The sequence below is a fragment of the Petaurus breviceps genome, unplaced genomic scaffold, assembly GCF_028583685.1.
Source record: "Petaurus breviceps papuanus isolate PSGF00001 unplaced genomic scaffold, PetGlider_PUasm1.0 689, whole genome shotgun sequence".
In the NCBI taxonomy this organism is placed as follows: Eukaryota; Metazoa; Chordata; class Mammalia; order Diprotodontia; family Petauridae; genus Petaurus; species Petaurus breviceps.
In genome coordinates, this window is record NW_027186458.1 from 10,992,484 (window position 1) to 11,006,698 (window position 14,215).

General features: G+C 43.4%; 1 protein-coding gene across 1 annotated transcript in view; it reads left to right on the forward strand.

Annotated features, from left to right (window-relative positions):
- MSR1 (macrophage scavenger receptor 1) overlaps nt 1-14,215 on the forward strand; it is a 50,691-nt gene that overhangs the window by 19,711 nt on the left and 16,765 nt on the right. The window contains exon 8 of the mRNA XM_069104843.1: nt 2,526-2,576. Coding sequence (XP_068960944.1) covers nt 2,526-2,576 — 51 coding nt within the window. The remainder of the gene's footprint in view (nt 1-2,525; nt 2,577-14,215) is intronic.

The window sequence follows — 14,215 nt, forward strand, 5'->3', positions numbered from 1 at the left end:
TGATCAGAGTCAACAGGAACATAGTGCTCTAAGGCCTACAAAGTACTTTCCAGGTAGAACCTTCTTTGATCCTTGAAGCATCTTTTCAAGGCATGTACCATGATTATCCTCCTCATCTAGAGAGGAGAAGACTGAGGCTTACAGAGCTCAAGTGACTTGCCAGGGTTACATAACAAGGAAGTGTCTGAGGCAAGGTTTGAACTCAGGCCTTCCTAACTCTATTCACTCCACCACCGAATGGCCTAGCCACCTAGAAAATCAGCTAAGCTATTTCAGTCTTTCTCCAAGTTATTGACATGAATGCTCCCAGAAGCAGGACCAAGGACAAGCCCCCAGAGACTTCTGGTCAAGCTGGCATCACTTAGCATTCTGCATCAGGGCTGCTCTGGGTCAGTCCACTGATCTCTTCTGTCCACATTCCCTTCCTGAATCCACTGGGATGTTGTGGAAAGGAAAAGACGAGTTATGAAAATCCAGCCTTGGAGGCACCCAACTCTCCCTCAACAGTAGAAGCTGTTTGCCCAAGCCCCTTTTCCCGCAGAACATCAAACTTCAAGCCAAAGGGAGCTTTTGAGTGCCACCCCTCTAAAGCCTAGAGAGGTTTCCCCAAGGTCATGCAGGAAGTTTGGAGGCCTCTAGGTAACTCAGTGGGTAGAATGTTAGACACCATGAGAATCATGCGGACCTGAGTTTGACAGCTGTGTGGCTCAGGGAATCACTCACTGAACCCTTCGTCTCAGTTTCCTTGTCTGTGAAATGAGGTTGGACCTAATTACCTCTAGGGCCACTTTCAGCTTTGAATCTATGATCCCATAATTTGAACAGGTCCTCTGGCTCAAAAACCCATTCTCCTCCCAGCACTCTGTCCAGACCTTCTGTGACACACATTCTGACTAATTGAACAAAGTCAAAATTAGGCAACATCAGCCTCGTGTGTCCTTGCCCCGTTATTCCTTGCTCTGCCCAGTACAGAAGGCCTAGCCAAAGGGGCAGACTCTCCATTGAGCCTGCAGTCAGGCCCAGGCCCAGGAGGATGGGGATGTGGAGGCCGGCGCTACTTTCTTTCTTTTTCCAAGGGCATCACTGAAAATTTTTAATAGTGTACCAAATATATAGTTATTAAGATTATCCAAATAGCACTTAAATTATAAAACTGGTATAGATGATTCTGTAAAATAATGAACACAAGTCACATATCAACAACCCCTGAAGTCAATTAATGGCCCCCAAAGCCCAACAGCATGAATTACAGTCAAACACATTTTTAAGCAGACATAATTTAGACATTTAAATCAAAGTAGCTAAGACCACACCAAGTACATTCATTCAAGTCCAACCAATTTAGCTTTTCAGCTTTATAATCATCAGTTAATTACAAAACTTTAGGTGCAATTTCATGTGTTCTCATACACTTTTCAGTTCAGTTCCCAGAATAATAAAGTGTCTTTGTGCATTCCATTTTCTTTTTACAAGCAGGTGCAATATACATTGTTTATAGAATATTTCACTTGATATTAAAATTGTTAATACATACTGTTGGTAAACACCATATTAAAACAACCCCAATAACTACAACATTTCAAAGAAAAGACTTGAAAGCATTCTGATTTACTGTTTAAACACTTGAGTATGATCCCTTGTATGGGAGCCTATCAAAATAATTGGGAATAACTGATCCTAGCATTGACTCCAAAAAGAGGAGCCGTCAACCCTTCCAAAACATTAATAGTTTGTTACAAGTTAGTCATTTTGCCTACATTTCACAAAGGATTTCTATCCTGTCATATCCGGTGCTACTTTCAATGATGGTAATTATAACAACAGCATTCATGCCATGCTTTAAGATTTGCAGAGCTCTTTATATTTGTCATTTCTTGTGATCCCCAGAACAACCTCTTTTTACTATTATCTCCATTTTACTGATGAGGAAACTGAGGCAGAAAAAGGTCAAGTAGGTCCCACAGCTACTCCAGACCCAGAGTTCTACTCACTGCTTTGTGTAACAGTCTAACCCATAAAATAATAGTGGACATTCATGTAGAACCTTTAAAGTTTGTGATGCCTTTCACAAACATGATCTCAACAACCCTGTGAGATTAGTATCTCAGCTATTAGGCCCATTGTATAGACAGAGAAACTGAGGTCCAAGGGGTTAAGTGATTTGCCTGGGGCCACACAGCTGCCTCCAAGTCCAGACCTCGACCCAATGCCATGCTGCCTCCCTAATATTAACCATGTCTAGGGACAGAGCATCTGAGTAGCAGAAGGCAGGGGACAGGCTTGGGGCTCTGGGTCCCATCTGCAGCCAGGTGGGAAATCACAAGAGGAGGGAAGGCTGGCCCTGTGGGGCAGAGGGGAAACCCATTTCGTCTGCTCCTCAGTTGCCCCCCACACCCTGGGGGGCTCTGAGGGTCTGCCCTTGATTTGGGTCCTTCTGGTGGCTTTATAAGGACCTTCCCACTTGAAATCCCCCCTTAACCTCACCATCCTCATTCCTCTAAAGCTAATATGAATTTCTTTTAAAGGTTTTCCTGGCCCAAAAGGACAAAAAGGTGAAAAGGGGGATCGGCGATTCTGTAAGTATCTGTCAGGGTCTGGATTTGGCTTGGGTTTCTTCACTGCAATCACCTCTGGCATTGACTAAGCCATGATGGGGACTTTAGGCAAATTCTCCCCAACCTCTGTCACTGAACCTCATCCAAGTCCATCACATCAGCAAGTGTTCTCTGAAAACAGGGTGACTGGAAGAAATTCAAAGCATGAGGCAGCTTGACCCAGCTTGAAGGAAAATTGTCCATTTTCACTGTATTTTAAAATTCAGTTCCTAGAAATGCTCCCTGGAAGCTCCTTATAGAATGATGAGTAAACATGATCAGTTCTTTCACTGAGGGGAGTGTGAGCTCCTCAATGACCTCTGCAACTTCAGCCCTCCCAGTCATCAGCTCCCAGGAAATTACTACCCCAGAAAGTAGGACATTCCCAGACCAAAAGGAGAAAGAGAAAGTTTTCCCCTCTCCCATGTCAGGAGTCCTGCTCCACAGCAGGGGGATTTCAGGAGGCCCAGAAGACATTCTTTAGCTGTGGCCTTCGGAATCCCTCCTGGTGGATTGTGTCTTGCCTTGAACATAGTAGGCACCCATTAAAGGCTTGTTGACTGACTGACTGACTGGGGCCTTCTGCCCTAGGATTTCCTGTGGATGTGAGGAGAGGCTGGAGAAAAGGAAGCAGTGACTGACATCCAGCCATCATCATCATCACATAGCAATAATAAAGCTAACATTTATATAGTGCCTGCCAAGTGCTCTACAAATGTTACTTCACAATAACCCTGGGAGATAGGGCTCATTATTATCCTCATTTTACAGATGAGGAAAATGAGGCAGACAGTGGTAAAATTAATTGCCCAGGGTCCCATGGCTAGGAAGTGTCTAAGGTCACATTTGAACTCAGGTCTTCCCAACTCCAGGCCCAGCATTCTTTCCACTGTGCTCCCTAGTTCCTCATAGAATGGGAAAATGGTGGCCCTAGGGTCATACTTTAGAAGGGGAAGGGGCCACCCCCATCTCACAAATGAGCATGTTACTCAGAGCACTTACTTTCCAGCTAATGAGAAGGAGGCCCAGTTAGAGAGCTTGTCACTGGAACCAAGCCAAGGGCTGGAATTCCAAGCTCTTCCCCTCTCCCCTACATGCATCTGCACATTAGGCTTGATGGATGCCCTAAATGGCACCCACTGGAGAGGATGTTTTGGCCACATTTACTGCCAAAGTTTGAACTTTTTCATTTTACTTTGGAGTGTGAGGGGACATGACACATTCTACAAGATATATTTTTCCCCAACATCAGGAGACTGGGCCCTAACAAGCAGAAGCCACTTCTCTGATCTGGGGACATTCCTGATACCCATGGCTCTGAGTCCAAGATGCCTCTTCCTGCTCCCATGCTGAGTCCAGCAGTTAATGAGCCAGACCAGGGACCCACTCTGGTTTCTGCACTCATGGTTTCCATAGAGCTCAGCTCCACCTTACATGATGCTTGACACAGCTCTCTGCCTCTGCCTCTGCCTCTCACCTCCTACTCCCCTAACACCTTCCTTGTTACAAGGTCTGGCCTCGGCTTTGTTAATGTCTCATACCTAGTATCTCCCCTCTCTTGATTCTGCCTTGCCAGCTCTAACCCTTGACCTTCTAATTCAGCTTTATATACGTTGCTGGGAAACACTCCCCCACTTCCCCAGTGCCACCCTGAGCTAGTTTTGTCTGCTGGTAACTGCTGCCATCCTCTTACCTTGACATGAAAAGGTATACCAACCACTGTATCAACACATTTTGGAAATAATAAAAATCCCTTGTCACTAAAAGAGTATCATACTCTAAAATCATCTCAGTTTAATAGTTTTGTTAATGGTACAAAAAGGAAGAGCTTGATAATTATTATCCTGGAAGGAAAAGGGATATCTGGCCTCAAGCTATGGGTTCTGTTTCAAAGTTCTGAACTGATATTAACACATCCATGTATGATTTTAAAGACAGGTAGTGGCATCTGTTTTCTGAAATGTACAGGCATAACCCAAGAGATCTGGCATTTCCTTCGTTAGCCATGCTTTCTACTTTCAGTAGTTTTGTTATATAATTGCCCATTAATCTTCTGGGAACAAAGAGACAAGGAGGTTTGCATGTATCAGAGGGAGGGAGGCTGAATCCCTGCAGAGAGGCTTTAAGGTACTTTTGGTTGGCTTGATAACAGCAGCAGAGGGAGGGGATTAATGTCTTTCCACTACATGTACCTATGACATGGCACAGACCCTCCCAACTGTGGACAAACAGTAAATGCAAGTCTGATGATTCACAAGTAACACGATCAGAAAACAAGTAACATGAACAGAAACAACTGCAGACTATTTGGGATATAGCACAGTCTTGGGCAAGAAACTGGCACCCTTAGCTGGTGTTTTCTTGAGTGTTGGTATTACTGGCTCCAGGATTAAGTTCTGTAGTAAGAAAGGAAATGTATTAAGACAATTATCCAGATCACTTGAAAAGAACAAAAAATATTTTCTTGGATTGTCCAGATACTTCAAGCAAATATGTATAGTGACCAAAATTATGAAATTATGTTGAGCATTCCCCTTGTGATATTTCCCTTTGACAAGATCAGAGCTAGTTGAGGAAGTAATATTCCAATTGGACATGCTGAAGAATAAGAGGGAAGGAGGAAGAGAGGGAGAGAGAGGAATAAAGAAAGTCAAAATGAAAAACAGAAATGCAGAGGAGGAAGGAAGGAAGGAAGGAAGGAAGGAAGGAAGGAAGGAAGGAAGGAAAGAAGGAAGGAAGGAAGGAAGGGGAGGAGAGGAGAAGGGAGGGGAGGGAAGGGAAAAAGAAAGGGAAAATGAAGAAGCAGGAACTAAAAAAATTGCTAAAAGCCTGAGAAATTTGTTATCAGACACATTTACAAGTTAAAAGCAAAAAAAAAAAAAGAAGAAGAAGAAAAGGATAACCTTATAATGATACTCCCTATTTGGTTTTTGTTCATGGTATGGTGAACTTGAAGAATTTGGGGAGGGGTAAGGTATTGAGAGAAGATGCAATGCTTCAGAACCATATAATGCTAATTCTCAGAATGCAGTTCCTCCTATGCCTAATTGAGGGGGGGGGATTCAGATTAACAATCCATTTTGGATTTAACTAGAGTTAAAGGGAATTTTCTAACTCTACGTCAGACAGGGGCTTGACTTGAGGGTGTTGATCTTGCTAGAAAGGGAGAAGGTCTAAAATGTTTGAGGGACCTAAGTTGGCTAGTTGATTTGTGTTCAAAGAGAGATTAGGACAGTGCTAAGATTCTGAGAATGGACAGACTTTTTTTTAATAGAAAATTTCTTTGCTATATTCTAGTGAATGGGTACATAAGGGTCTTCTCACTATAAGAGCTGATTCTTAACTTCTGTGCTTGGCACAGAGAGAATTCTTTCTCTTATGTGAAGACTTTAGCTGAAGACTACAAACTGCATTAAAAAGAATCTGGGAGAAAGAGATGAACAACATGGAAAAGTTGAAGCATAGTACCATGCCCATCAGGGAGCAGTAGAGATGTCATTCCACATCAAAACAAAGATATGTGTATGTGTCTTTGTGCACATGCGTGTGCATGTGCTAACCATAGAAAAGCCCCACTTTTGTCCCACTATGTGTATTTACTGGCCACATAGGTTTCTTCTACCCCAAATCCCTATTCATTTCTACTCTTCCCACTAGTGTGTAGGAGAGTGTGTGTCACATTTATGGTGATAATATTGTATTGATACTTCATTAAATGCCTTTACTTTGAATTAATTACAACCTTTGTCCGACTAATAAAAATGAACACATTGGTAGGGGTTCATCAGCTATGGTTAAGAGTGGATGCAAATTTATATCATATCTTGAACCTTGGGTAGTTTTTTAGGGATGAAGGAAATGCAAAAGAGATTCCCTTAAACTTCACAAATGGGAGAAAGATAAGGAATGCCTTGATTTTGTGTTTTTTTTTTCAAAAACAGTCTATGGAACTAACATTATTCTGACTAGGCGCACAAATTGATTGAACTTACTTAATAACTGGTAGATTCCCAATACCCTCATCAGCAAAGCCCCCAAATTCTTCATTTGGGCTTTAGGAGGAAGTTTCAATGAGAAGCTTTTTAATCTATTTGAATTCAGACCCCGATTTCATCAATAGAATATCTTGGTATTATGTCAGCATTTTAATTATTAAATCAGACTGAAAATGAAACCAAACAAAAGGCATGGAAGAAAAAAGAGATTCAAAAGAATAAGCTCAGATTTTGTGATAGATAAGGCAATGCAAGTGTGGCCAGATCACCAATCAGGGCTAGATTGAGCAGCTGTTGAGTATAGTCATAAATCAAGAGAGAGACTAGAAAAGGTGCAGCTCAGAGAGCAGAAGCCATCAACAGAGGTCAGCCCCATAAAGTGAGCATCTGGAGAGCTGAAGGACAAAACACATGCTCAAGAGGCTGGAGCATGCCGGAGCCACTGGTCTCCCATGGGCACCTGACACATGTTACTCAGGGGCTGACCTTTGAACTTCATGACTTCTCCTTCTGTTTCATTTCTACTAGCCTCCATTCTGCACTTCAGGACGAACCTTGATAAAGGCCTTTCCCAGCAGATGTGCTCCATCACAAGCCAGCTATTGCTACAGTCTATGAATTATGAAATCTGTAATTCAGAGTCCCAAAGATTTAAAGTTGGAAAGGGCCCTGGAGGTCATCAAGACCACCCTCTTCATCATACAGATGAGGAAACTGGGGCACAGGAAATTATAGCTAGCAAGTATCTGAGGCAGAATTTGAAACCAGGTCCTCCTGAGTCCAAGCCCAGGGCCCTGACCATTCCAGGGCCAATAATGAGGTGCCCCTGAAGGGACATCCTCACTCGGGACAGATTCCAGCAAGATATGTTGTATCACTTTCCCTTTGAATTTGTATTTGTTTGATGACCCAGCTTTTTACTCGCAGGCTTTTCCAAGTACATTGCCCAGAAAGCCTCTCATTCTAGAAGGTTCCATGATGGCTTAAGAGAATTACTTCTGTGCCTTCAAAGCCTCTAAAATGGAACGAGGAGAAGGGGAAGTGCTTTTGTTTGTGGGTGTGCTAGGGCTGGGTTTCACATGTGATTTTATAATCTACAGGACCTTCTCCAGCCTCATTGCTTTTCTCTGTCTCTCCCCTTGTGGCTGGCAAACATCTTGGTGTAAGTTTATGGGCCCTGGGGCTCCAAAGTACCCCACAGATGACAGTCCAGCCCTCTGTCTCTAGAAGAGGAAGCTGAGCCCCACCGCTGGGAGGAAGACATTGCTCAGGGTCACACAGATGCCCCCACCCTTGGCCTCTGGAGCATTTGTCAGTGCTGGCCACCCTCTTCTCCCTGAGCTTTTGGTCCCATTGGATTCAAACTCAGCATCTTCAAAGTAAAATGTATCTTTTACCCCAAATTTCCTCCTCCTCTGATGTTCCTATCCCTCTAGAGGGCAGGACCATCCCTCTGGCCCCCGTGTGTACAATCTCAGTCATTTTTTGCTTCTCTTTCTCATTCATCACCACCCCCTTCCATATCCAACCTGTGGCCAAATCTTGCTTGCCCCTCCCCAGCCTCTCCCTATGTGTCTCCTTTCCCCAGTCACACAGGCACCCCTGGGTGCAGGCTCTTATCACTCCTGCCTGTATTGTTGCCACAGGTATTCTTCCTGCCCCAGGACTCTCCCCACTCCAATTTATCCTCCACTTAGCTGTCAGCAACTTCCTAAAGCGCAGGATTGATGATGCCGAATCCTTTCTCAATAAACTCCGCAATTCTATATTGACTCTAGGCTTAAATTGTAGACTTCTCTGTTGGTCATTTAAAGCCCTCCACAATCTGACTCATCCCCCTTTGCAGGATTATTGTACATGAGCCTCCACTCAGCCCTTCCCCTTTGTACAGGATGCTCCTCTGCATGCCTGGAACCCACATCCCCTCCCTCTTTGCCTTTTGGAATCCCCAGGTCCTACCTAAGGTCCCAACTCAAACACCATCTTCAAATGATCCTTCTTGATCCCCCAACTCCTAGACACTTTTCTGTACTTGCTTTGAATTTACACTGGGCATACCTTGGATTTATTGACATGTGAGGGTGCTGCCTCCCCTGCCCCCATAGCATAAAGGCTCCTTGAGGATGGGCATGGACTGTGGCATTTTTGTTGTAAATCTGCAGTGTCCAGCACAGCAAGGACCTGGCACCTATGAGTGCTTAGTAAATGATGACTAGTTCATTGGCAAAGCAGGACTGGAGCCTGACCCAGCTTTGGGTTTAACACTCCAGTCAGGATATCATCATTTCTTTTCCACCTTGAAAGAACTAGAGATTTGTCCAGTGTCACACAGGCACTGGGTTCCAGGGCCATTGTTCTACACAGGATCTCTCACCCCGATTTCAGTGTCATTTCCAATATAGTATATTTCTTTAATTATGGTGAATCTAGGGAAATAAGAGAGCCATACTCCAGAATAAAGGTCTTGGGTCAGAGAGGAAGCACTGCAGGGTACAAGGAAAGTCAAGAAGACCTGAGTTCAAATTCTGCCTCTAGCTATATGACCATGGGCAAGACACTGACCATTTCTGAGCCCCAGTTTCCTCATCTGGAAAATGATGCAGTGAGACTGGCTGGTCTTCAAGGTCCTCTACCTTTATCCGTGATCCTACCCAACTCTTTTATTTTACAGATGAAGAACTCAAAGACTAGTGATGGGAAGGGACTTGGCCAAGGGTACTTAGGTAGAAAGTAGCAAAGTCAGGATTTGAACCTAGGTCTTCACCATTCAGTTTTGGGGTTCTTTTCACTCCATGCTTCATCTAGAGATATCTGGAAATTAATATATAAATGAATTTTTGAATGTTAACCCCCACTCTTCCCACAAAGGGGCCCCTGCTTGGAACTCATCAATTGTGTTTAGTCCTCAGGGGGCCCAACCCAAAAGAGAGTGGAGCCAGACTCTGGGGAAAACTCTTCACTTGGCTATTTGGACTCTAGACACTTGTTTCCAGCTCCATGGGAGGTGCCTCAGGGCTTCTCTCATCACCCCATTACATAAAAATTCATATTTTAAATGAACTTAAGGCTCTGGTTATCTAAGGGACATTCATGAATGCTTTTCAGATGTAGGCAGCATTACTCTGTCTATAGCCTAAATTGGCTGTTGGCATAGTTCTTCATGTTTTTTTTTAATTCATTCATGTAAAAGCTATGGCCTCGATTGAGAACTCTGCACCTATTGGCAAAGTCCACCCACCCAAAGAAAATGAGGTTGTGGGGTTAGATAGAAACTGTAATAAGCAAAGATATGAGACTCAGGGTGTCATGGCGAGTTGGTAGAGGAATATAAACTTTAGGCATTGCACAAAGTACCCTCCCAAAGCTCCAGTCTGGTACAGGAGCTAAGTACACAGATCCAGTACAAAGGTCTAAGAACTAAAAGCAAAAGCAACAGCACAAAATTCTCATGGGGCAAGAGCGGCCATGGTCTCCACGCCCTCCCCCCCCCAAAGTTATGCCATGAGTTAACTGTGGGGTGTTGGACAAACCACTTCATTTATCAGGCTATGAACTTGGCCTTGCAGAACAGGGATAGTGACCCCTAGGGCAAGTTCCTCTCTTGGTACTTGGCAAGGATCTAAGGAAATTCCATTCAGTGCAGAATTGTGTCTCATGCCATAGAAATCCAACCACACGTTCACAGAAATCCTCTCAACAAATGCTTTTTTATTTACTTCCCCATGTGGATGACTCAAAATTGGAAGCAGCTGATGAGAATTTTTGCGTGTGTCCTTTTGATCTTAAGTCCTTCAGTCTCCTTGGGGTGGGGGAGCAAATCCTGCATCTCTTCTTCATATCGATTGAGGTCTGGTCAAAGACATGCTTGTCCTTGTCCTCACTTGTTCTCCCCACACATGACTTCACAGAGCTGAGTTTTGCACCTATGTAACATTTGACAAGTATTGCTGAGTATTGTCATCATTTCTGTCTGTGTCTGCTCTGCTGGGCTGTAAGCTCTAGGGCAGAAGTACTGGGGCTGGTCTCCCTCCAGCTCCCAAAGCTGGGCTCTGCATACTTAGTGTCTACAAAGGGAAGCTCCAATCACTGCAGCCAGCTTGTGCTGTCCATGCAGACGTTACCGAGGGGAGCACTTGGAGAGAAAGCTTGAGAAGGAAAGGAAAGCCCCACACAGGCTTCTTAACCCCACCCTCCTGTATTTGTGCGGGAGACTCAAAGAATCTTAAAGGGCACATGGAGATGAGGAAATGTGTGCTTTCTTGAAAGGGACCCCGTGAAGGGGCACAGTTTGATGATCAGGAAGCAATGGAAATTAAAGCAAACTGTCTAACTCCAAGTCAGATAGGATCTTGGGACAGAGAAGCTGCCCTTGATCTGCAGATGGGAAAGTTTCAAAGGTGAGCATTTAGGCCTTTGGGTCTATGTAGTTGGTTAGTCTGTTCCAAAAGACCTTGTTTCCTGGAGTCTAAGACTCCTCTTCTGGAAAGAAAAGCTGTGCCCAGCCAGGACACTGGGAACTCTCCTGAAGGAGAAGAGGGGCAGGAGGAAGCAATTAAAGGTTTCTTTTTATCCTAGCCTGTGGTCGGAGATTGTAAAGGACCTCCCACCTTCACTGATAAAGCAGAATCTTAAGTTTTAAGCTAAAACAGGAATGGAAGAGCCCCTGTTCTTTCTAGGAGGAAAGGATAGCACCTCAGGTGAAAGTTCCAGTTGGAGACCAGAGGGAGAAAGATGTCAGATTTAGAGAAGACACTGCCTGTTGCCACCTGACCTGGATGGGTTCAAAGGGGATGAATGAGAGGCTAGAGAGGTCATTGATCATTCTCTCCTGCACAATCTCCCAATACTTTAATAGCAAATGCTTTGTAAGTCAGAGGTGATCAATAGCCCACATCCTTCCCAGGGTGTGAAAGGTCAACATAACCCTCACGACCTACACATGTAAGAGGTTTATTGGGGTATGTAGCATAGCCTACTGCTGGTGAATTATAAAAAGAGAGAGTCTTGCAAGGTGCCTGCCGTCAATTTTCCTCCAAGTCTGTGATGAATCCATGTACAGGATGGTAAAGCATCTGGGTCTTTACAACTTAGGATGTCAGATTGGGGGAGTTAGCACCTGCTTTACAAATGCATCATTTTCCAATATTTAGTTTTTGGGCAGACTAAGGGTCTTTTGATGTCTCCACTCTTAAAATAGAAATTTTGGGATCTTTGTACATTCCAGCTGATGAGATTGTAAAGAAAGGAAAAACGGGTGTAACTGGATGGCATAGAATTCGTGAATGCCCTTGCATATGGGTCACTTATCTATATCCATGAAGAAGTTTAGGAGTTGGAAACCTAGCAACAAGAAACAGCCCAAGAATGGAAGGAGAAAGAATAAAACAGAAATTAAGATACCATTCACCTTGTCCTTGGTCTAAGTTCATGCCTTAGCCCCTGCCCACGTCTCATCCCTCTTATTAGAGGGTCAATCTGTCCAAGGAGGATGGTTTGTAATATTTAATTAGGCCAGAGTGCTCGTAATGAAAGGCTTTTGCCACAATGTCCTTCTAGGTAATTCTCTTGTGTTCTTGTATCCTTAGCTTGATGTGCCTTCCATACAGAAAAAGCTAAATAAGGATTTCCTGAACTGAATTAATTCCACATAACAGCCCTTCAAAAACACTAAGACAGTTGTCCCCAAGCACATACCTGGCCCCACATCTTTTCTTCTGGAGGCTGAACAGTCCCAGTTCTTTCCACTGATTCTCATATGGCATTGTCTCTATGGCTTTCATCGTCCTACTTGCCCTCCTCTGGACCTGGTCCATGTAGTCAATATCCTTCCAAAAATGTGCCCCAAGAACTGTTCCTTACTGGCCTAGTGTGTGTTATCGTGGCAATTCTCCAAGGTGGCTCTATTAAAACTCTTTGGGAATGGGTGGGCCGAGTGGGGGATTGGCATCAGTGGCAAGACTCAGACCAATCCAAGCTGCTTCCTCAGTCTTCCCTTCAAAACTACACAAGAATTGTCTGATGTCCTTTCTGTGTTTCAGTTAAATTCAGTAAGCATTTGTTAATCACCCATTATGGGCGGAGTACTGTCCTAGGTGCTGGAGATACAAGGATAAAAAGCAAAGCCCCTTGCCTTTGGATAATTTAGATTCTCCCAGTGGAAAAACGCATCATGCAGATAAGGCTTTAGAAAATACAGGCCATTAATGAGTAATTTCAACGGAAGAGAATCAACAAGAGGGGGAGTGTGAACTCAGCCCCTCAGGGAGTTAGAGATTCGGAAATGGAAGAGGGAAAGGACTTCAGGGCCAAGGCACAGTCTGTCCTGTTCCTGTGTTCCACCAGGAGGTGGAGAGATACAAGATCAATGCAGACGATTGTAATGAACAACAATCCTTCTTGGCTCTTCACTGCCCCTCATCTCCTCCCTCTAATCAGCTGCCTTTCCACAACAGCTCTTTGGTCTGTCTCCTTCTTGCCATTTTAAGTGTCAACACCCTGGAATATTGCAAAAAGTCCCCTACCTGGTCTCCCTTTGGCTACCTCTTCTCCAAGCCACCCTCTACACAACTGCAAAGCAGTATTCCTGAAGCACAGGTCTGACTACGTCACTCTCTTGTTCAAGAATCTTCTAACATTCCCTACTTCCTTTAGGATAAAATATAATCTCTGTTTAACCTTATGAATCCAACCTATCTTTCTGCACTGCTATCACATTTCTCTTCATTATATCCTCCATTTCCAACTAACCTGCCCTATTTCCTGTTACTCATATATGCCATTCCATATCCCACCAGTGTGCCTGCTAACTTCTGCATTGTAGAGTTCTCTGACTTTCTTTAAAGAACAGGTGACAGCTCCTACAAGTGACACTTCTTGATCTCTCTAGTTGTAAATATTCTCCACCCACAACATGACTTTTTATTCATTCTTTATGTATATATCATATCCTTTTCACATCCTGAACATTAAAACATTAAAAGTGATTTTGTGTAAAGAAAAGAGCTACATAGACTAGTAAAGAAAATAAGATATTGCTTTTGTCGTAGTTGAACATTTTGATGTCTAAAAGAAGTAGGAAAATAACTTTGGTTTAAATAAAAATTGCTAAAATATTTTTTGTGAAGGAACATGGTTGTCAGATGAGATATAAGCAGTTGAAACAGAAAATAAACTGAGCATAAATGTAGTGGCATAAATCACCTTATATAAAATATAGGGTGATCACTAATATGTATGTGAAGATTTTATGCTTTAAAGAGGCAGAGAATAATCTATTATTAAAAAACTGGAAAAAAATGTGAGCGTGAGGAAGCAGTTTCAAAGGCCCAGAATAAAATTATGGACTGTATTGAGAACATAGAATGATCAGAACGGTCCCTTGGCTCATTTGCATACGACTGGTTTAGGATACGATAGTAAAACTCATAAAGTAGAAAGAAACTCATGTAACTCTTTGGAGTCAAAGGGATGTTGAAATCAGGACTATTAATTTTATAGGGGAATAAGATAAGCTGTTAGCTTTAAAGTGAAAGGTGAGTTAATGAGTTCTAAGAGACTGATTGAAACCACTGAGAGAGAAAGAGAAAGAGAGAGAGAGAGAGAGAGAGAGAGAGAGAGAGAGAGAGA